Source organism: Eutrema salsugineum, unplaced genomic scaffold (genome assembly GCF_000478725.1).
Source record: "Eutrema salsugineum unplaced genomic scaffold, Eutsalg1_0 scaffold_13, whole genome shotgun sequence".
Lineage (NCBI taxonomy): Eukaryota > Viridiplantae > Streptophyta > Magnoliopsida > Brassicales > Brassicaceae > Eutrema > Eutrema salsugineum.
Genome location: NW_006256885.1, coordinates 3,811,274 through 3,833,180, shown reverse-complemented (window position 1 = coordinate 3,833,180; position 21,907 = coordinate 3,811,274). Strand labels below are relative to the sequence as shown.

Genomic DNA, 21,907 nt, shown 5'->3' with positions numbered 1-21,907 from the left:
TCAATATTCTTTGTTTTTACTCAACAGTCAATGGCCGTTTGGGTTCATATAAGATACTTTACAATTTTATAATTATTATGAAGAAAAGAGTTCGAATTTTTTTTTTAAAAAAATGTTCTTTAGCTTACTTTATTTTTTTAAATTACCTTCCAATTTACAAGATTGAAGTTTATTATCCACCATATCGTTTTCACTTTTTGATAAGATTCCAGATGCAAGAAATTTATATTATAGTTAGGTGACTGTAAGATTTTTGGTCGGCAATTACTCTATATGTTTTTAATAGTTAATTGTATACGAGAATGCATTACTGAACACGCTAAAATTACTCCGATGAAGAGGTTTAAGTGTCTAGCCGTCCAATATATTTTTCATAATCAAATAATTCTAAACCAAAAATACATACCAATACTAGTTCTGATGTTTGTAAAAAGTAAATTTTTAGCTATTAGAAACATTCAAAATGACTAATATGTAATCACTGTGGATATTATTCCGTTCCTTTGTCTCATCTCAACCAACAAAACAAAATTACAACCACAACACTATCACGGATAGTAGTGGTTCTTTTGATTTTGGTCGCGGGTGTATTTTTTATTAATATTCATATTGGAATCTATTATTTTTTTTGTCAAATCAGTGACACGATCGTTAATTATAAAGAAATTAACATTTCAAACAAAAAAAGCACTTGGATTTTCATAAAATGGTGGAATTATGTTTCGAATTCCGTATTCACATCTCTTCATTTTAAATTGTTACGTGGTATATGTCTTCTTAAACACGAGTGTTGTTATTTATTTCTTAATATTATAAGTATTAAAGCGTGTTTATTTTAAACTGAGATTAAGAATAAGGTGGTGGCGTGCAAAGTGGGAACGAACAACAGATTACATAGGAGTCAAATACTACCGTTGTGGACTCTTTTTTTTTTGTCGATTTCTTTTGACGAATTCAATAAATTTTACCGTTATATAAGAAGATAAATAATCTTGGACACTTGATATGAGACAAGAATGACGTTAAAAAAAGAAGAAGAACCCAACGGAAGCGTGTGGATACTATTTACAGAGAATATAGAATATCCTAAAAAAATATTGAAAAAATGTATGTAATAATTAATTATTGACCAATGAAGTGAACTATACGTACTTTATGTTTTCAATAATACAATAAATATCGGTTGGGTATCCGATTTTAAGTAGTATAATAAATGAGTCGGGTGGGCTCAATAATGGATAGAGAGATTAAGCATTAAGGTGGCCAATTACTAATGAGGAGGTTAAGTAAATAATTTGGTAATGTGTAAATATCAGATAGTTGTCGAATCTTGTAAGTCAAATGTCAAATGTAAGTCAAATATTAATCTACTTGGTTCTTTTGTAATGAAAATCGACCAACCTGGCTAAGACTCTTGATTTGATTATCAATTTGCAATTTCACCTAAAAAGATACCCAATAATTCATACATTTGTATGTTCCATTTTTCAATTTCTCAATCCTTTTGTTTTTCATTTTTCATTTTTTTGCAATTAATATCCTCACTCTGTACATAACTGATTCATGTCACATGTCAGAAAGATTCATCAACTATTTTCTTTTATTTCAAGATATGTGAAACAATTTAATTCCAATATGGATAAAAGAAGGATTACTTTAGAAGCTTAAAGAATGATCTAACAGTCACTAAGATTACAGACACTAAGAGTACAGAGGAGACATAAAATTCAAGCTCATTGCGTCTTTTGATTATATCTCTACGTTTGCAACGAACTGTCTCTCTTCTCCAAAACAATATCATCTTATCAACTGTTTCTTGCGGTAGTCATGTCCAGTTTCATCACGGTCTCTTCGAGCTGGAGCCGTTTGATTTTCCTGAGTTCAAGGATGCTTGGTGGCACTGGTTTAATGGAGCCATAGAGCTCAACAAGAGTGAAGAATTCTTGTTTCGAAAGACTTTTCTTCTGAACCAGTTTCTCTACCACCTCGTCCATGAGCGTCCGGTTCCTTTGAAGAATCTGGTGCATGCGGTTGCGAATCAAATGTTAACATAACCAATGTAAAGGAGATGATAATATGATACAGATTTAGTCGATTCAGAAATCTATTTACCTCTTTAGCACGCTCGTAACACATGTTCAATATCCGCAACGCCTCCATATCAATATCCTGCAAATCGAAGTATTAGAAGACGGTATTTGTTTCTGAAATTTAAAGTTAAAGATAATTCAAGATATGGCCTTACGTTAATTCGATCAGCTACCCAGAAGTTATTCAAGCCATGATGCTTCTCAGAAAGACCACCAAGAACCAAAGATCTAGCAGCTGACCTTGCATTATCCGATGTTTCAGCCCATATCGTACTTAACTGGAACAAACCACAAGCTAAGATTAGTAACTAAAAAAAGCACTATTTGGAGAAAATAGTAAAATCATAGATCATATCTATGTGTTTTCTGATACTGTGTCATGGGGTTTAAAGGAGATCATATTACTCACCTGATCCTCACCGTACCATAGTTCATCTGCAGCCCGAGGTGCTAGCTGAACAGTTATGTGATCCAAGAGGGATTGTCGGCTGCATATAGTAGTCCACGATATATGTAAAGAACCCGAGTAATCAAGAAAGCAAATATGTGTGATTAAAGCCACAAACCTAAGCATGCCTTCCTTAAATTTGATATGATCCATCTTTACCCGGACATAACCCAATTCTCTACCAGCTCTAGGGTTGATTGTCAGCTGGTCAAAGTCATTGAAATGTCAGTCAAAGAGAAGCTTCAAATCTAGAAATGGAGTTTGAAGGATAAAAGATTTCAGAAACCTACAAATTCTATATTCTTCAGATCAGGAAAGTTCACTGCCACAACAGCCATAGCAGCCTCGTTTATAGCAACTTGTCGCCATGTCTCAGAGCTCCGATCTTTTCTATCTAACATTCCTCTTTCTTCTATTTGTGCAGCTTGAAGTAAATCATCTGTTGTTAACTGCATTAGAGTCACAGAAAACATTCCTCAGACTTTTACTTGCTAGTATCGAAAACTAGAAAAGCGCTTAATCCAATTCAAGAGATGTGACATATAATATGTAATTCGGACTTAAAATACATATCCTACCTCTGTCCTTCCATCACGCATCATATTTATTGCCGCTATCTCAACTATATTAGCAAGCTCTGCTCCAACCATACCATCTGTCATGCTAGCAACTGCCATATAATCCAAATCTTCAGCCATTGGCTTCTTACGAGCATGAACCTAAGCAGCAAAACCAAAAGAAAGATACAACTTTGAACCCAAGGACAAACGAAAACTCTAGTTTTCCACAAAATTCCAAGTTTAAGGGTACTTCTATGCAGACTCAAAACCAGTACCTGCAGAATCTCCATTCGCCCAATAAGACCAGGTTTAGGGATAAAAATTTTACGATCGAACCTTCCAGGCCTCACAAGTGCAGGGTCTAGAATGTCTGGCCTGTTTGTGGAAGCGATGGTAATGACCTCTCCTCTTCCTTCAAAACCATCTAGCGAAACAAGGAGCTGTATCACACAAAAAAATCAATACAATGATCATTCAGTTAGAAAACAAAGAAGACAATTGCACGATTTTGAAATGTCTTGAACCTGATTAAGGGTAGCATCCCTTTCTTGTCCTCCAGATCCCTTTATTAACCCACGCTCCCTTCCAACAGCATCCAATTCATCAATGAAGACCACAGATGGAGCCTGCAGTGAGACCAGCTTAAAATTAGCATACAGTAATAGACTGAATCCTCATTAAGCAATTATAATCATCAGAAAAGCAGCCAAGAGGTATTGCTTCAATGATATTAAAATGCATCTGAAAGTGAGAATCACGTTCCACGCTCGACGCATATAAGTAAAGTTTCAAACGTACATTGTCTCTAGCTTCCTGGTACAATGCTCGAACACGAGATGCACCGACACCAACATATATTTCCACAAACTGAGACGCAGAGATAGAGAAGAAATTCACTCCTGCTTCACCAGCTACAGCTTTTGCCAGTAAAGTTTTTCCCACCCCAGGAGGCCCACATAAAAGAATACCACCTGAAGGAAAACAAAATAAAAAGAGATGATCAAACAGCAGAATTTCATAGGTTACATAACTTTATAACCAATAACATGGTGAGCAGAAGATGTCACAACATCCAACCTGGAATCTTAACTCCTCTCCTGCGGTACATCTCTCCATGAGTGAAAAACTTGACGATTTCCTCGAGTTCAAGGCGAATCTTCCCAAGCCCAGCAACATCTGTAAATTTCACATCCACACCCCTCTCCAGATACTCAGGTAGCCTCCTATTCGATGCTCTTCTCACTCGTGCGCCTGACTTCATGAACTGCATCGCCATCTGTAAGTATGGATTTTTCTCACCCGTTCCTTCCTCAAGCTCCTCATCAACTTCCTCAATCCCCTCCATCTCCCTCTCCAACTCTCTCATTTTCTTCCTCTCATCTGCTTCCGCCTTCTCAATCTTCAACCTGTCTTCATAGTCCTTCTTTTGCTTCCTGTAGTTGAGCACCACTACACGATAGAATATATAAAAAAACACTAATCCAAGAGCCGTAGCCACATTAGAATCCTGAGCCAATCTTGCCCACATATCCGCCATATCTCGGTAATTCCTCCTCGCCTCACGTAAAGACTCATCATATTTCTTCTTCCTAAGCGCCTTCCTTTTCTTCCTCTCCTGCTGTTTCTTCTGCGCCTTCATTGTCTTTTCCATCATCTCCCTTTCCTCTTTCATCCTCTCCATCTCCTCCTTCCTCTGCCTCTTGAAATCCTCCCTCATTCTCTTCAATTCAGCAGCACGTCTCGACTCCTTCTTTGGCTTAACCCATGTTAACATATAAGAAGGAACTTTCCATAAGAACCCTAAATAAGGAGTCGGCACAGGTGGCTTCTTAACCGGAGGAGTATATGCATTAACACACGCTACATCGATCCCTAACTCATCCCATTGTTCCCAAAACCTCTTATTACCCTCTAGAGAAGGCAACACAGTCCTCAGTACCTGAGAATCCTCCAAAACTACTAACACAGGCTCTGCTTTTTGCCGCAAACTTAAACCTGAAGGCTTTATTACATGCTTAAGCTTACCTTCATCCTTTAAGCTCAAAATGTCGGTATAAGGTATACGTTTCGAAACTACAGGTAGATCTTTGGACCAAGCTTTTAGCTGTTCAAGTGTCAAAGCTTCCTGAGGTTTCTTCTGGGTTTTCTTTCTCTCGGATACCTTCGTCGCCGCCGCAGCAAGCGACGGTTGGGCAAGAGAAGCGGATATCACAGTGAGTGTAATGGGTATGGCGAGAAGATTGACTTGGTTTGCCTTGGCTTTTTCGTTATCACCGTCTTCATCGTGAACATCCTTCGTAGCTGAAATGTTTTGGCATGAAATTGAGGGGTAATTTCTGGGAAATCTCAGGATTCTTGGACGGTTCTCCGGAGAAAGGAATTGAGAGTGTGGCGACGAATGCAGAGGGAAACGACAAGCCATGATGTAATTCGATCAAAGTAAAGATGAATTCCACTTACATGAAGAAGTGAATTGCAATAATCGAAGCGCAACGAGAGAGATTGAGCGCCATTAAAACGCAGAAAAGAGCTTCGTGTAGTCGTCTAGCCTCATTTCCCAGGCCAAGGGATAGAAGAAGCCGAACACAGAACAAAGTGATGATATTAAACTAAAAGCTTATTGCTTCAATCAACTTTTAAAGCCCAAAAAAGTAATTCAGGCCCATTTAGCTCCCAACCTAAACGTTCAAATAAATGCAGCGTTTATAACGACGCAAAAAAAGGCGTTCACGAATAAGCGGAAATCTGTCACTCAACTTTTTTTCGCGGGTGCTTTTGAATGTTTTAAAGGCTTTATTTTGAAGCATTTTTTTTTGTCGTTTATATGGAACTCGGTCAACAAAATTCAAAACTTTGGAATTCGAAGATTCGCTGTGACATCGATTGAAACAAACAAATCCCAAAAATCACCCATAACAACAAACATGAGACGTAGGAAAACCAAAAAAAAAGCACAAAAGGCTAAAACAGTAATTATCATTTCAGCGGTCGCGTGAGAGACGGAGAACGTCGAGAACAGAGGACGCGGCGAGGAGGAGAAACGCGAGCAAGGCGAATACGACGGAGACAGCGAGATGGTCACAAAACAAACCGAGAGATTTGCAGAAATTAGGAAGAGGCATGTGTCTGATTCCTGTTCTGTTAATATTCGTCACTCCTAAAGCTGCGGATCCTCCACTCACCATCGCATATCCCGACATCTGATCTGCAACGAGGCAAAACCATGCTTGTGTTCTTGTCGGAATCACCGGAGATTTTCTCATCAACCTGGTTCCACTTATAACCAGTTGGAGCAACGAGTAAAGACCCGTCGCCGACGAAACCACCACTAGATATCTGTAAAACGTTTACTCGTGATCCGTTTTTATGTATGATACTATATATGATTGTGTTGTTGTGTGAATATGAAATTGGCTTACATTAGGGAATCTGAGAGAGACCAAACGGCGTGGAGCTGAAACTCGAAGCCGTAGAGAGTGGTCATGCTAGTCTCACGGGCTGTCAGCATCAACGACACAGCCACCGCCGATGCAGCCATGCACATGGCTCTTAACACAACCATTGCCACGTCGTTGCGTCTCCCTCCGTGACGGTTATCCTCACCGTAAGTGGTGGCTGTGGTGACCACATCGCGGATATCAAGCTTCGTCTCTAGTATGGTTTGAGAGTTTTGTTTCTGCTCTGTTCCATTCGCCATTAACTGTGTGTCAAATTTTGCAGAATGAAAGTAACGCGAGAGCCTAAAGAGGCAATTTATAAACAAACACACATGCCAGACGCGAGGCTTTTAGATAGTTTCTAGTAAGAGGTTCAAAACACTTCCCGTGAGGCCTCTTTAGGTTCCATGTAATCAGTGTATTTCAAAAGCATTCGTAATAGTATTTGTTCTGCACGAGGCACGACCTCTGCTCACGTACAAACAAAGATGACAATTAAAAATAAATATTACTGCTAAAAGACGAGATTTTTATATATAAAAATCAGATTTTTTTAGTATGTATATAGTCAATATTCAATACAAGCTACAAAAGACAATTTGGAAACGCCTCTTTAAAAGCCACTCTAGCTCACAAACTTCAATCTATTCTGTGTATAGAGGAATCACTCTAGTATTATTATTATTCAATTACATGAGCTGTTAGTCGGTTACAGATAATTATTAAATATTAATTAATTAGTTAAATACTATACTTATCACTTTAACAAGATCTTAAGGATAATTAAGTCAATAGTCATACAAAAGACAATGTTAATTTTGATTACGATCTAAAAACTGACTTAAAAGCCACACTCTAGCTCACAAACTTCAAACTATTCTGTGTATAGAAGAATCACTCTACTATAATTCAATTACATAAAAATAGTGATAATCAGCTAAAAAATATTAATTCATTAGTTAAATACTTGTAAAACTAACAAAATCTTAAGGATAATTAAGACCCTGATCGAGGAAATGGGAAGATAACTCAGCTTTATCCTGTAGCCAATGTGATATCTTTTATAATCAGATTTATACCAATTTTAGTCAACAGTCAATACAAAAGACAATTTGGAAACACCTCTTACAATTTAAATTTTGATCACAATCTGAATTTACTTAACCCACTCTTGCTCACAAAACTTCACATTATCTTGTGTATAGAAGAACCACTCGGGGAATGCTAATTTCGAAGAAGCTTTAAACGCCGAACATCAAGTCAAAGAATTTTGAGACCATCGACTTTGATGGAGTGGCCATGGCGCCACCACTTGGTTGAGGTGAGAAAGCGCTTCCGTTTTGCAAGTAGTGAGGACGAGAAGAGGCCTTCGCTGTATTAAACTCAGAGTCCCTAGTGGTTGATGGTGGAGGTAAAGGCATGAATCCTTGGTTGTTGAGTCTTTCGTTTAACGCTTGCCTCTGTATCGGGTCTACTGGCTTTACTCCTACTATTACCACTCCGTTTATCATCATCCCAGCTTTGTTCAGCGCCTTCTGTGCATCAGACCGATTCTGCATCAAATACAGAGAACATTCTTCAGCTTTGTAGTTTGATTCACTCACAAGATTCGTCTAGTAGAATTAAGAATGCTTATAATCATGCATCAAACGAGTTTGTAGTGGGGAGAAAAATAACCTGGTAGAGGATGTGCATCCAATTGGCATTCCTTGGACCAGGAATATGTTTCAAGATCATACCGCACTTTTCAAACTCTCGTAGTACCAAATTTGTGTCACCTGGAGAGAATCTGAAAGCAGTTACTCTGATCAGTTCTTAAGATCGAAAAAACATAAACAAGACAAGGCACCTAGAATTTATCCATGGAACGAGTCAGAATTCTCAAAACTATTATCACAACCAAAGGGTGAGCCATATTTGAGTATGATAAGCATAATTTGAGTACATGGTGCACCTAGAACTTCATAGACACATGACTGTTGACAAACAAAGAGCGTAAATAAGAACAGTTCTCTAAGAAATAAGACGTGGGAAACAGACACGAGATCAGGCACTTCATAAATAAACGATGTAAGAACTTTGAAAAAATAAAGAGGAACAAATGGGCTTACCCATAGACAGTGACCCACTCTTCCTCTTCAAGGTTTCCTGTGGGTATAACCTGCCTCTGAACCTCTGGCCTAGCAACTTCTCTCGGCGGAGGAAGAGTAACCAATGCACCTGGCTGAATCACTCCTTCTACAGGAGATCCATTCCCTTTATCATCCTGCTCAGTACTACTACTACCCGCCTTTGACTGCGACCACCAACTTGGACTCCCTGAAACTTGCTGACTACTCTGTTGTGCACTCAGTAGAGAAAAAGACGTGCTTGCTTCTAACTTCCCTTTACCAGGAGTTACAACGTTTTTTCCAGAGCTCTGGAAAGGCGTTCTTCTGTCAGACTTGACATCTGGAGACACCGAGTAGTCTGCAATGCCCGACTCAGGAGAGAAATCAGACCGGTCATCTAATGTATACATTGGAGGTGGTGGCAGATCCGATCCTCCGAAATTTTCACGCCATAGTGCAGAAACCGCAGCTGCTTGGCCAGGGCTCGAGAATTTCCCTCTGCGTGCTGAAACAGGAGAAGCTAGATCTTGAAAGAGAAGAGATTGCCTCCCTGTTTTAGGAGTCCTGTGAGCTGTAGCACTCATTTCTACTCAAAAGAGTTATCTCCCTGCAAGGCAAGCACATTTACAGAAGAAAGTTCATCAGCATCATCAACTCGGAGAAACACTAATCCACAAGGCAAGATCAATATTTCCCAAGTTAAAGCAGGAATTTTTTTAGATATAGAAAGTGACACTAAAGAAAGCAACACTCGTCTCGAAATAGACGAATCTAGCGATTCAAAGTTATTAATCTAAGCTTATACAAGGATTCCAGAGCAGCAATCGTTTGCTCTCTCTTTCTCAGATAAATGAACAAGTTCTAGCGAATTCTAAAGTTATCGACTGGATTTCAATTAAGATTCACGTAAATCATCGAAAACCATAAGCAAATAAGATTAACCATACTATTGGAGGGATCGATAAAGAGAGAGAAAGCAAAACCTGAAGATGCAAATGGAGGTGTTCAATTTTCCGCTTTAGAAATCCCGGAAAAGCTCAGCTCAAGCTCAGGGAGCGGAGGGAAGGGAATAAAACCCTAGAACCTAGAATCTGAAAACGCAAAAAAAAATTACAAAAAATTCAAGAGCCTTACGAAGTGACGAAAGTAACCTCGCTTTTAAAACAAAAGCCGCTGCATCCTATGGGCTCCTAGATGAAAGTAAAAGGCCCAGCAGTTTTCTTTTGGGAAGAAACAACAAAAAAAAATGTTGGCCTTTAGGATAAACCAAGCAAAATCCTTAATCCATCATGAATGGAAAACTTAAAATGGTAGTAAGCTAATTTCGTGATTTTCTTCTTCCTAGAGAGATGTTAATTTTTGGTTTTGTGACAATGTATAAATGACCAGCATGATGACTTCACATAAATGATAAATCCATTGACCTGAAAACCTCATCGTTTTGGGCTATATATAGAAGAGAGAATTGCCGCGTTTGCTACACAAACGGTATAAAACAGAGAACTGCGTCTTTCGTACGCCAGTTTCTTCCTTGTCCCGTCGTGGTTCATTTTTTCCGGTTTCTTCATTCATATTGCTATTTGGTTCGTGAACAAAACCGGGAAAAGCTCACATCTATTTGAAACGCGACTTTTCCTTACAGGTAAACGCCAAACGCGGTCACAAAACTGACACGCCCCTCGCGTGAGAATGTCAGGCTTTTGAAATACCTTAGCGGCGCGCGATTTGCTGCTACGCGACAACATTACACACACACGACCCACAAGGACACAGACAAATCCATTTCTTTTCTGTCACTTGCTTTCTTCTCGTCGCAATTTCGTCATCATCAGATGGAGAACTTACTGGTGAATTGTGTCGAGAGAAACCTTAGCCAATTCATGCTCACCAACGCCATCTTCCTTTGCGAGCGTCTTCTCGCCGAATTCCCCTCTGAGGTAATCCCAGTTTCGGTTTTCTGTTTCCTTCTTTTTCGATTCCCAATTGATCACATGGTTTTCTGTCTCCATATTAAGATTAAAATTAAGATTTCTCGGGATGATTACAATTCAATTCGACTAAAATTCTTATGATTCCGGATTGATTTTGTGAATTTCTTCCGACAATAAGCTTAGCCAACTTGAGATTTTGTTTGATGTAATTTCACTTCCCTTGTCTTTTCTAATGTGCATTCGAACGACTCGAATTTCACTTCCCTTGTCTTTCAACACCTTCATTTATGCAGGTGAACCTGCAATTGTTAGCTAGGTGTTACTTGAGTAATAGTCAAGCTTATAGTGCTTATTATATCCTGAAAGGTAGCTACATTCTTCCATCTTGTGCTATATTTTTGCAACATTTCATATATTGTTTTATCTTCTTAACATCTGTTTTAATCGTTGTAAATACAAGGCTCAAAAATGCCTCAGTCTCGGTATTTGTTTGCATTCTCATGCTTCAAGTTGGATCTTCTTGGAGAAGCTGAAGCCGCATTGTTGCCCACTGAAGAATATGTTGAAGAAGTATATGGCATTTCTTTTTCTACTTCTCTTATTAAATTTCTCCATATCTATGGGCACTGTACACCTCTTCTCCAATCTAAAACTTTGAGGAACCTCCGTAGACTTTTCCATGGAAATGATATTACAGTCTTTTGGGAGTGAAGATTGACAAGTGCTGTCCACTGTATTTTTAACATGCAGGTTCCGGGAGGTGCAGCTGGGCATTATCTTCTTGGTCTCATATATAGGTGACGGCTATTTACTTTTCGAGTTCTATATGAGATTAATGTTTAGTACTTCTCTGTCTTGGTATATTGATGCTGTACACAAGCTTACGAATTTGCTGCATTTCTTACTGCAATGCAAAAACTTTACTATGCTCCATTAGTTTTTAGCCTATGTGCGCTTCAAAACTGAAAACATAGTACAAATTGCCAAAGAGAGAATAACAACAAATGCTAATGCTGATGGTATTACCTTCTGATGTGTGTTAGTCTCTGTTACATGCTACCAGATATGCTGGGAGGAAGAACACTTCAATACAACAGTTTAGGATGGCATTGTCATTAGATCCATTGTGTTGGGAAGCATATGGAGAACTTTGTAGTTTAGGTAAGTGAAAGCTCTGTACGAGTTACGTATTTATCAGTTTATGTTTCGGTTATTCCAGCCGGAAACCTGGGATAACAGATTTATTTCTCTTATATGGTGATCTGCCATCGCCTTTTCAGGTGCCGCTGAAGAAGCCTCTACGGTTTTTGGCAATGTCGCTGCCCAGCGTCTTCAGAAAGCTTGTGTCTCACAAAGGATAAACTTTTCAGAAGGAGAAACTATAGACCAGCTTACAGATTCTGATAAGGCCTCTAAAGATGCAAGTTTGGGGCAAACAGAACACGTTCCAGGAGAGAACCAACAAGATCTGAAAATTAAGCAGCTTGGACCAGACATTCCGCCAGATACTGACAAGCAACGTAACAGTAGTTCTCATTCAAATGGATGGGACTTGAATACGCCTTCTCCAGTGCTTTCACAGGTGCTATCTTTATTTCTAGCTAGCTTGAGAACGTATTAGTTACTGTTTCTAGCTTAAAATGCTCAGTTTTCTGAATTTCAGTACTGTAATTACCTCCATGAGGTAATGAGAAGTTTCTTACCTCCTTCTTGTCTCTAAGTATCTATATTTTTCAGGTATTGGATGCTCCACCACCTATACTCTATAAGAATATGCGTCGTCCAGCAGTGGAAGGATTGATGTCTGTGCATGGAGAGTCTCGAAGAAAGTTTGTTAGTGAAGAAGTGTCAGCAGAGGTTGTATACCTGCAATAAGCTTTAGTGCTTTCTTCCTTGTTTTCTTTGCATAAGAGTCTAATGCTACTTGATTTATTGGTCATATTTTAACTTCCCCATCTTCTATCTTGAAGGCTCCAGAAGAATCTAGGTGTCGCCGGAGTGCTAGAATAGCAGCAAGGAGAAAGATACCTATGTTGCAGTCATATGGAAAAGATTCCCACTGGTTACATCTTTCACCCTCCGAGCCAAACTGTGTACCTTCTCTTTCTTCGATGATTGGAAAATACAGAATCCAAAGCAGCAACGAAGGTGATGTTTTCCCTCTAATATTTTTCTTTCCTGTCTTCTAAACCGAGCTATAAAGTATCAACTGGTTTTGGTGATGATCATAATCTAGGTGGCTAAAGTATTTTCATGACAATTAGACTTTAACATGTGTGCCCTGATACCGTTACTCTAAATGATGCAGCAACGACGTCAGGTCAGTCTTTAAGTGACATTGGAAGCTCTATTGATGATGAGGACAATTCGAATCCTAGTGGATCTTCCCCGGATCCTTGCAGCCTCAATTCTGGAATTTCAGAAGTGCTAAACCTTCTGAAACTTCTTGGAGATGGCCACAGGAATTTACTTATGTACAAATGTCAGGTACTTTGTTAATAGAATGCACCTACGTGGTTATTATTCTTCAACTTGGCATCTCTGCTTAAAATCTAAACTACTGATGTCGAACAATATGACAAATACTCGATACTACTGCAGGAAGCTTTGTTGGTATATCAAAATCTATCTGAGAAACAATACAATACACACTGGGTCCTCTTGCAGGTATATAAAAAAGAGTACAATAACTGGTTTTTGTGTGTTTCAATGGAAATCTAAGCATTGTAATTCATTGACTTTTTCTTTTAATTTAATTTTGTTGGTTTTTTGGCACTGAAACTAAAAAAACATGAGATACATTTTCTACATAGGTTGGAAAAGCATATTTTGAGCTACAAGACTACTTCAACGCTGACTCTGTCTTTACTCTTGCTCATCAAAAGTCTCCTTATGCTTTGGAAGGAATGGATACGTACTCCACTGTTCTTTATGTGAGCTATTGTCATTATTTGCAAGTTTTCCTGCTAATCATCATGAACCACCCTCGAACATTATCCCATGATGTTGCCTCTGACCATTTAACGTGTTGTTGTTTTTGAAGCACCTGAAACAAGAGATGAGGCTGGGCTATCTGGCTCAAGAGCTGATATCAGTTGATCGCCTGTCTCCAGAAACCTGGTATCCTTCATTAACTAGATGCTCTTCAAACTTCATTTCATGAAATCTACATGATAAACCCACATATATCTGAGTACAGACTCTGAAACCCACAGGCCAAAGGCTTTTCCCACCAACCTAAATAGAAACCAGCTTTTAGCGCGGTTATTTTAAAATCTGAAGCTGCAGAATTTTTTCTTTTGGCTTGGATTTTTTCTATAATGACTGTGTTAGAAATGTGCATCGCAGGTGTGCGCTTGGGAATTGCTACAGTTTGCGCAAGGATCATGAAACTGCTCTCAAAATGTTTCAGAGAGCTATCCAACTGAATGAAAGATTCACATATGCGCATACTCTTTGTGGTCACGAGTACTATTCTTTTCTTAGGCTGTCTTTAATTGTTTGTCGTACTCTGCATGTAACCAAACATGTATAGTGATAATATACGGTCTCACCTTGGCTTCACAGGTTTGCTGCATTGGAAGAATTTGAGGATGCAGAGAGATGCTATAGGAGAGCACTGAGCATAGATATAAGACACTATAATGCATGGTACGGTCTTGGAATGGCCTACCTTCATCAAGAGAAATATGAGTTTGCGCAGCATCAGTTTCAACAGGCTCTCTGGATAAATCCACGGTCTTCAGTTATCATGTGTTACTCTGGGATTGCTTTGCATGAGTCAAAGGTTTGGAACCTGAAAGACGATCTTCACGACAAAACTTATACCATATACTACTCTCTATGACTATGTGATATTCTGATTTAGCTGTGAAGTTAAGCTTTGTCAGAAAAAAAAAAATTTTAAAAAGACAAGACAAAGATAATATTTAACGGTTGAGGTATTATTTTTCAGAGGAACGATGAGGCGTTGAAGATGATGGAGAAAGCTATACTTACTGATGCTAGGAATCCGCTCCCGAAGTACTACAAGGCTAACATATTGGCCAACCTCGGTGATTATCACAAAGCACTGAAAGTTTTACAAGAGCTCAAAGATAGTGCTCCTGAAGAGAGTAGTGTCCATGCGTTGCTTGGCAAAGTCTACAAACAGCTAGAGCTATACGACAAAGCCGTGTTACATTTTGGCATTGCTTTGGATTTAAACGCTACTCCATCTGATACTGTCAAGATAAAGGTTAGACCCCTTCACCATATTTGCTCGACTAACATCAATCATGGTCCCATTTTGGTTTGCGAGTTAAGAGAGTGGTAACGTTTTCAGTTTTTGATTTGATAGAAATCTCTTAATCGTGTCTACAGGCTTGCATGGAGAGGTTGATAGTACCAAACGAGTTGGAGACGGAGGAGGATCTCTAGATTCATTGTGTAGGTAGGTATACATATACAGCCAATCATGTTTCTCGTATAAACCTAAGTCATCTGTAATCTCACTTCAAAATTTTCTTGTGATAGGAATAACCCTAAAACAAAACTTGGCTAATTTTACTTACTGGTTAACATATAATTGCTGAGATTTGCATAAAGTTGTGTCGAATTTGCCTTTCTTTGAAACTTGGATTTCTTTTTCAGTTTACACTTAAACCTTTTTCTTTGCGTAAACTTTGTGGTAATCGTTACACCAATGGTAACTATCTGGTGAAGGATTTAAACTTTTAAGACAAACTAGAAAGTAAGTATAAAGACAAAAGGTCTAGCCACGGGCTATATAATATATCTAGTAGTGTTATATTCAATTCCTTTTAAAAAAGGAAAACCATTTAAAGTGAAAAAGATGCAGTTGTAAAGCGTATATACCATCATAGTAGAAGGCCAAGTCATTATACAACCACACTAGTTAAGTTTTGTATCTATGTCAATTTATTTTATATTGGAAAAGCATGACCTAATATCCATATATAGATGGCTATAATACATAGTGCAATCTAAAGTACAACAAAGGTGGATAAAAGAAATTCAATTTTTCTTCTTCTTTTCCATTATTTGTATTTTTGAAATCCTAAAGCTATTTAACTACAACATACAGTAATTAAAAAATGTTTGTGTAATGTTCCACGTTTAAGTACTTCTTTGTAGAAAAGTATCTTTCTCTCTCTTTTTCCCCTTTGTAAACCCACACACATTGATCCTTAGTCCATAAGCAAATATCAAAGGCCAACGAAATAAAACAAACAATAATCTCATTCTCTCTCTAAGTTAAAGATGGAGAAGAACATACCAATGAGCAAGAAGCTATGGAACATTGTTCGTTTTGTCTTGTACATGTTACACAAAGGCATTTCCAAGCACAAGCTCCTCGCCGACTTTAACGCCACCCTCAAACGCGGCAAGAATCTCATGTTCCACAGCCGCCGCCGCGTTCCAGCCGCCACCGCCGCGTCACAGCCGCGAAAAGAATACGAGTTTAGCTGCAGCGACACTCCTAGTTACTCATTCCCCTTTAACATGGCCGCCTTCAAGAAGAAGAGTCACCACATTAGTCTCTTCGCGTGTGGTCACGCGCCACCGACCCTCGACGACGACACCTCCGCTTCAAGAGCCGTCCTGGAGCTTCTCAACGGCGTCGGAGATCAAGAACGCGGCAGTAACACGCCGGCTTTGTCCGTTGAGGCTTTGACGGCGTTATCTCCTTACTTGCCGGGGTTTGGACGGAGTACTCCGTTAGTGAGGCCTTTACGTGTGACGGACTCACCGTTTCCGTTACGAGAAGATGGTGACGTGGCTAACGGACACGTTGACAAAGCAGCGGAGGAGTTTATAAAGAAGTTTTACAAGAACTTGAATCAGCAAAAGAAGATGATTGAGTTATCGCCTAACTAATTATCCTTTTTTTCCATTCTCTATATTTCTCTTCCTAAATAGTTTCTCTGTTGTTGGTGATTTAATTAGTTCCGAATTGTAATAATATTTTTGGTGGGAGGGTGGGGATTATTTTCTCATTTCTTGATAAAATTAGATTATCATGAATAAAAGTTTATTGGGTGAGCATGCCGATCTACATTAGTTTGGCAAATGTAATGAATTTCCATTTTCTTTGAATATCTGAAAATTTACAGTAAAATGATTTGGCTAGTAGGGAAACAAAACATTTGTGGCTTTCAACTTTTTTTTATCGTAAAATTTTTTTAATAAGCCCCCCCCCCCCAAAAAAAAAAAAAATCAAGATTTTTGTTTCATTATCAACATAAAGACATATATTTGAAATTCTGGTCGAGTGGTCGACCAAAAAACAAATATTAACAAAAATAATATTTAAGAATTGTAGGTAAATAAAAGTCTAAAAGTGAATTTACTAAGATTAATGTTTCTAAAGATGGATGACCGATTCCGTTGATCCTGTTGACTTGGCTCCATCCTTGTGTTATTCTTTCCTCAAATTAAGTCGGAACGATTAATTACTGTGTGGTTAATACATTTATTACAAGTGTTGACAACAACAAATTATATTACGAGAGTAATACAAACAATAAAATTCATCCAAGTAATAGAGAAATCTCTATCAGTCATGAAATGTTCTGCTTTGATTACGGCTTCTTGTGTTCTCATCCTTTTCATCGCGAACCATGTTGAAAGTAAGATATCAATCTTCTTTTGGTTTTTTTTTTTTTGGTTACTCGAACCACTTGAAAACATGAATTGTTAAGAATCACACATAAAAAGAGGTGTTGTAAAAACTAAGAAAGACAGTTATATTATATCACATGGCTTCAGTTAAAACCATTGTATATATTACCAAGTTTTATTAATATCTATATTGACCTAACAGTTTATTGTGGTTGATAAAAAAAAAAAATTAACAATACAGAGATGGAAGCTAAAGCACCTCCTCCCTCAGAGTGTTGGGAAGGGATTGTGTTCCCTGGAAAATGTGGCGTTAACGGAAACAAGGAATGCTTAAAGAAAATGGTTGCTAAAGAACGAAAGCCTTATCGTAACTGCGAATGTCAACTAGGGGTTTCGGATCCCAAAAAAGAACATATATGCTCATGTCAATTGCTTGTAACCGATCCCAACAAATGTTTCCAGTCTTAGAAATTTCAGCTAATCTATACCGAAATGTATTTCACTGATAAATAAGAAGAAACCCACGAAAGCTTTCTTGGTGGTTTACACTGACAGATAAGGAATTGTGTTAATCTAAATATGCGTTTGGGTATCTTCTCGTTCCTTTTTTTGTTTGTTTGTATGCAACGGTTCGAGAAAAGTAAAGCTTGAGGGCGCTTATCATAGTTTAGGTCTCTCTAGTGCATATAGTAGGTTCAAATGCTGATCATTTAAAAATTCAAATTAAATTGCATTTATCAAAGTAAAACCATAACTGTGTCTGTGTGCAAAATATTGGAGAGTGTGGATTTTACAACTGCATCCAATGTCAGAATCGAGATTTACATAAAACTAACGAAATCAAAATTCACCCTAACAAAATTATGGGATGGGGAGATCTGGCGCATGATAATGAAATAGCTGAATCATTGCTTTTGTGTTGGAAATGTGTTAGCGCCAACATTGCAGAGATTGAAATTATAATCTTAATTTCAAAACCTCATAACTCATAAGCATGGTTTTTCTTCCGAAACCTCAAAATCCGGATTTGATGCAACAAAAGGTTGACCACAAAAAAATATTAGCAAAACAAAATAAACATTATAAAGAAAAAAGCAGAAAAATCGAAAAGAGAAAAAAGTGAATTTTACTAAGAATAATTTTCTAAAACCTGAATACCGATTCCGCCGATCCTTTTGACTTGGCTGCGTCATGATGCTACGTTCTCTCAAATTTAGTCGGAACAATTACTGTGGTTACCAAAAAAAAATTACTGTGTGGTTAGTATTAGATATTACGATTCGAGTGTTGACAATAAAAAGCTTTTTATTTTTGGAACAGCAGACAATAAAAAGCTTTACATTTATTTAATATCTGAGTAAGACAGACATAAGTTTCTCCAGAAATAAAGACAATCATTATATCAATTTTTGAACCATGAGGTGTGGTATTGTGTTTATAGTTTCTTGTGTTTACATATGTTTCATTCTCAGCCATGTTGAAGGTAATTTATTAGTAATATTTTTCTATTGATTGTTAACAATAACTAATAAATATGGTTCTAGAACATGGCATAACTTAAAATTGTTGGATTACTATACATTTTTTTTTTTGTATTTACACCGTAATTAACAATTGATTTTGGTTGGTAATTTTTTTTTATAAAAAAATAGGGGTGGAAGCTGGAGATCAGCCCTCAGAGTGTTGGGATGAAATCCCATTCCCTGGAAAATGCGGTTTTCACGGAAACAAGAAATGCTTCAAAGAAATGCTTTCCAAGAACCAAACACAACGCTTTCTTCGTTGCATATGTAATAACTGGGAACCACTCAATTCTCGTAAGGAAGAACATGTCTGCAGATGTCAAAGGGCTAATCCCAATAATTGTACTTTACCTTAGAAATGTCGGCCGATCCGTACCCTATACCTATTCACTAATTAATAAATACAAATGGAATTTCAGTCTTTGATGTGAGTGAGATTATTATTATTATTATTATTATTATTATTATTTTTGTTAAAGAAACCAACCTGAGATTCCCTCGGTTATTAATTTTTTTTTTTTTTTGCAATAAGATTATGAGTTATTCCTTGTAACGGAGTATATATGCGTATCTCATTCAATTTTTTTTTCTAATTTGTTTGTTTACGTTCAACGATTCCAAATAAGAAATACTTGAGGTGTTTTAGCTTCTCTTCGGGATCGTCGTTCGTTTGCATTTACCGAACTTAATATTTTATATATGTCTAGTAATTATTGAAAATGGTCATTCACTTGCCTCTTTGTATGATCATTACATAAAGAGTAAAATCATGTTTTTTTCGGGAGTTATGAAAAGTGTCACAAACAAATGAATATTGTTACAAGATTGTAATTTTGTAATAATGTTAATCGTGAAATCTTCCGTACAAAAAAAATATACTATCGAAAAAGAAAAAAAAACTCGGGTGTACGTCGTAAAGCCGTAAAGGGGCCAATGCATGCAAGCTGTTTGGGTCTTTCCTTAAAGCAAAAGAAACGAGAGAAAGTAAACTTTTTCACCTTTTCTTTTCAACCTTTCCCTTTAAATTTCCATTCGACTTTGTATGTATACATTATCAAGTTTTCCACACCGAGATATGAAACTTTCTTCTTTGTGTTTCACGAGTTTGAACTCTTTTAGTCACCATACAACAAAGTCTGCCACAATCAACAAAAGGCTAAGAGGGGCCAAATAAAAACTTCTTTTTATGAGTGAAAGTGACTATTTTAATTCTATCTCTTTCAAATAAAAACTCCTTTCTATGAGTGAAAGTGACTAGTTTAATTCCATCTGTTTATAATTTTCAAAATGAAGAAAGTAAATTGAAAAGCAAGTTTGTGCATGTTCTTCTCCTAATTTTTTTGGTGTTTAGCATGTTATTTCCCCTAGTCGATATGTAAGAAGTGTATTGACATAATCATATGTATAATTGATACAACTCTTAAGTTACATTGTGATTATTGTTTAGCTAGGCCAACCATAATATATGCTTTTGGTAATGTCTTAAGATTTTTTTTTCAATAACTACATGTATTATACATGTTTACACTCGGATGGTGACATTGTGATGATATTATCACAAACTAAAATGCTATATGTTATGGTCATAAACACTGGAAAAAAAGAAGAAGATTGGTATATAGTTTATACACATGCAGGCTCGTCACTAAGCTTCTATCTTTGTTGGGCCTTTTTATTGGCCCATTTGATTTAAGCCTCGATTGGGGAAAAGCACATTTTTTTCTTATATATTTTATCCTTGATCAATAAATAATTTGCTCTGTTTTCAAATACTTTACTGTATATAATTATTGACTACGTACATTTTTCCAAATTTTTAGGCCGTTGCAGGTGCGTAAGGTATCCTTTTATATAAAAAAAAAAATATTCCTTTTGTTTAACCAAAAAACACCTAATTATGCTTTGTGACGTGGTTTTACATAGTGACACGGGCTTCACATCACACCTACATCACCATCTCATGTCACATACGTCGATATAACGTTGCCATATCTAGGATTATTATAAAAAAAAAGGAGAAATTTTCGAAATATCAACGCCCGCATGACAAATTTGTGACATACAGTAAATGATTCCAATCTTTTAACAATCTCACTCTGATTTCTATCTATTAAAAATGCCGCAAGTAACTCTTGTAAACAGTGTTTTTGTTGAAAATAATTTTACATTACGAAAAAAAATGGACAATGATTTCAGGTATCAACGGTCGAAGAAAAAAAAAGTAGTTAGTGTTGGTGTTGGGTCCACGAACGGTCGAGGCCATAGAGATTAAATTTCAAGCTCTTCTGACATTTGAGCCTTAGAAGTTTGGTTAATTTTGTTCAACGCCACACACGTTGCAAAGATTTGAGTTGGTGAGTGCAGAATTCCATCATACCAGCTCTAAAAACACTATATCATCAATGATTTTATATCAAGTGAGCGATAAAAAAATGAAGCAATTAGGTCACCTTCATGAAATTAAGGTATCTTTCATTAGATATCATATTTATACACCCAGCAATGAACCAGCTGGTCATCGAATCAGCTGGTATACATAAACCGGGCACCAAGGATGAAATCTAAACTATATGTATGTATATTTCGAACTATTTCACTATTGTAAAAACAAAATATCATCATAAATTTTTACACCCTTAAATTTAAAGCTTTAGTGAAATAAATTGGGGTAAAAAAAAATACTCCGTAGTACTTAATTAAAGTTTAAAGTTTATGTAGATGACATCTCTTGCTCTGTTAATTCACGTGTCGGTTTTTGAGGGCTTAAGAAGACGTGTTGGTAATTTTGACCAATTATCTGCTCTCTTTAGACCACTAAAATGTGAGTAAGTACAATGTAGGTAGGTCGTGTTTCGAATCTGATGCTTCTTTAAGATCAGGGTGAACTTTTTTGATATCTAGCGTGTATGCTCAAAAATAGATTTTTGTCTTATGTAATTACTTTTGGATTTTTACCAATAAATCAAAGTTTTGTAGAGCAAAAAAAATTCTTCAATTTTTGGATTTTAAATAGAAAAAGTTTGTTATTCACTTAATAACCTTTTAACCTTTTTCCTAATTCTTTAGATTTCCTACTTTAATTTTTTTTTTTTTAATAAAGAAGAGTAGACATCTCCTTGCTCTTTCACCCACTAAACCCGCTGAGATTCCCCAAGCTTTCTTTTTGTTTCCCGAAACATTTTG

The 21,907-nt window shown here is 37.1% G+C and overlaps 6 protein-coding genes across 6 annotated transcripts; 3 read left to right on the top strand and 3 right to left on the bottom strand.

Annotated features, from left to right (window-relative positions):
* Positions 1-1,580: 1,580 nt before the first annotated feature.
* Positions 1,581-5,663, bottom strand: LOC18024377 (probable inactive ATP-dependent zinc metalloprotease FTSHI 2, chloroplastic). The gene is made up of 11 exons (XM_006406787.2): positions 4,176-5,663; positions 3,897-4,069; positions 3,623-3,724; positions 3,374-3,538; positions 3,117-3,257; positions 2,829-2,987; positions 2,657-2,742; positions 2,500-2,578; positions 2,246-2,368; positions 2,113-2,169; positions 1,581-2,018 (listed from the first exon to the last, which is right to left on the bottom strand). Exons 1-11 carry the CDS (start codon positions 5,518-5,520, stop codon positions 1,806-1,808), a joined length of 2,643 nt encoding a protein of 880 aa, XP_006406850.1. The 5' UTR covers positions 5,521-5,663; the 3' UTR covers positions 1,581-1,805.
* Positions 5,664-5,942: 279 nt separating this feature from the next.
* LOC18024376 (CASP-like protein 3A1) lies at positions 5,943-6,925 on the bottom strand. Its single transcript, XM_006406786.2, has 2 exons — positions 6,518-6,925; positions 5,943-6,434 (listed from the first exon to the last, which is right to left on the bottom strand). Exons 1-2 carry the CDS (start codon positions 6,793-6,795, stop codon positions 6,080-6,082), a joined length of 633 nt encoding a protein of 210 aa, XP_006406849.1. The 5' UTR covers positions 6,796-6,925; the 3' UTR covers positions 5,943-6,079.
* A 653-nt stretch (positions 6,926-7,578) lies between these two features.
* On the bottom strand, positions 7,579-9,789 carry LOC18024375 (nuclear pore complex protein NUP35). Its single transcript, XM_006406785.2, has 4 exons — positions 9,630-9,789; positions 8,647-9,253; positions 8,213-8,324; positions 7,579-8,088 (listed from the first exon to the last, which is right to left on the bottom strand). Exons 2-4 carry the CDS (start codon positions 9,228-9,230, stop codon positions 7,777-7,779), a joined length of 1,008 nt encoding a protein of 335 aa, XP_006406848.1. The 5' UTR covers positions 9,231-9,253; positions 9,630-9,789; the 3' UTR covers positions 7,579-7,776.
* Positions 9,790-10,376: 587 nt separating this feature from the next.
* Positions 10,377-15,093, top strand: LOC18024374 (cell division cycle protein 27 homolog A). Its single transcript, XM_006406784.2, has 16 exons — positions 10,377-10,583; positions 10,871-10,943; positions 11,038-11,147; positions 11,328-11,374; positions 11,641-11,738; positions 11,858-12,159; positions 12,315-12,434; positions 12,548-12,725; positions 12,886-13,064; positions 13,179-13,244; positions 13,391-13,510; positions 13,621-13,697; positions 13,926-14,045; positions 14,145-14,364; positions 14,533-14,814; positions 14,940-15,093. Exons 1-16 carry the CDS (start codon positions 10,479-10,481, stop codon positions 14,994-14,996), a joined length of 2,154 nt encoding a protein of 717 aa, XP_006406847.1. The 5' UTR covers positions 10,377-10,478; the 3' UTR covers positions 14,997-15,093.
* A 708-nt stretch (positions 15,094-15,801) lies between these two features.
* Positions 15,802-16,528, top strand: LOC18024373. The gene has a single exon (XM_006406783.2). It carries the CDS (start codon positions 15,840-15,842, stop codon positions 16,455-16,457), a length of 618 nt encoding a protein of 205 aa, XP_006406846.1. The 5' UTR covers positions 15,802-15,839; the 3' UTR covers positions 16,458-16,528.
* Positions 16,529-18,617: 2,089 nt separating this feature from the next.
* Positions 18,618-19,080, top strand: LOC18024371 (putative defensin-like protein 233). The gene is made up of 2 exons (XM_006406781.1): positions 18,618-18,684; positions 18,854-19,080. Exons 1-2 carry the CDS (start codon positions 18,618-18,620, stop codon positions 19,078-19,080), a joined length of 294 nt encoding a protein of 97 aa, XP_006406844.1.
* Positions 19,081-21,907: the final 2,827 nt, after the last annotated feature.

What these genes read in the sequence shown, in the direction of transcription:
- LOC18024374 (XM_006406784.2), top strand. Translation starts at nt 10,479, where the DNA reads ATGGAGAACTTACTGGTGAATTGTGTCGAGAGAAACCTTAGCCAATTC. An exon ending in GTGAAGAAGTGTCAGCAGAG is followed by an intron (nt 12,435 to 12,547) that starts GTTGTATACCTG and finishes TCTATCTTGAAG; the next exon opens with GCTCCAGAAGAATCTAGGTG. An exon ending in CACACTGGGTCCTCTTGCAG is followed by an intron (nt 13,245 to 13,390) that starts GTATATAAAAAA and finishes TTTTCTACATAG; the next exon opens with GTTGGAAAAGCATATTTTGA.
- LOC18024376 (XM_006406786.2), bottom strand. Translation starts at nt 6,795, where the DNA reads ATGGCGAATGGAACAGAGCAGAAACAAAACTCTCAAACCATACTAGAG. An exon ending in TCTCTCTCAGATTCCCTAAT is followed by an intron (nt 6,435 to 6,517) that starts GTAAGCCAATTT and finishes AACGTTTTACAG; the next exon opens with ATATCTAGTGGTGGTTTCGT.
- LOC18024371 (XM_006406781.1), top strand. Translation starts at nt 18,618, where the DNA reads ATGAGGTGTGGTATTGTGTTTATAGTTTCTTGTGTTTACATATGTTTC. An exon ending in CATTCTCAGCCATGTTGAAG is followed by an intron (nt 18,685 to 18,853) that starts GTAATTTATTAG and finishes ATAAAAAAATAG; the next exon opens with GGGTGGAAGCTGGAGATCAG.
- LOC18024377 (XM_006406787.2), bottom strand. Translation starts at nt 5,520, where the DNA reads ATGGCTTGTCGTTTCCCTCTGCATTCGTCGCCACACTCTCAATTCCTT. An exon ending in GAGAGGAGTTAAGATTCCAG is followed by an intron (nt 4,070 to 4,175) that starts GTTGGATGTTGT and finishes GTTTTCCTTCAG; the next exon opens with GTGGTATTCTTTTATGTGGG. An exon ending in GTTACGAGCGTGCTAAAGAG is followed by an intron (nt 2,019 to 2,112) that starts GTAAATAGATTT and finishes CGCATGCACCAG; the next exon opens with ATTCTTCAAAGGAACCGGAC.
- LOC18024373 (XM_006406783.2), top strand. Translation starts at nt 15,840, where the DNA reads ATGGAGAAGAACATACCAATGAGCAAGAAGCTATGGAACATTGTTCGT.
- LOC18024375 (XM_006406785.2), bottom strand. Translation starts at nt 9,230, where the DNA reads ATGAGTGCTACAGCTCACAGGACTCCTAAAACAGGGAGGCAATCTCTT. An exon ending in GAGTGGGTCACTGTCTATGG is followed by an intron (nt 8,325 to 8,646) that starts GTAAGCCCATTT and finishes AACTGCTTTCAG; the next exon opens with ATTCTCTCCAGGTGACACAA. An exon ending in GGATGCACATCCTCTACCAG is followed by an intron (nt 8,089 to 8,212) that starts GTTATTTTTCTC and finishes TATTTGATGCAG; the next exon opens with AATCGGTCTGATGCACAGAA.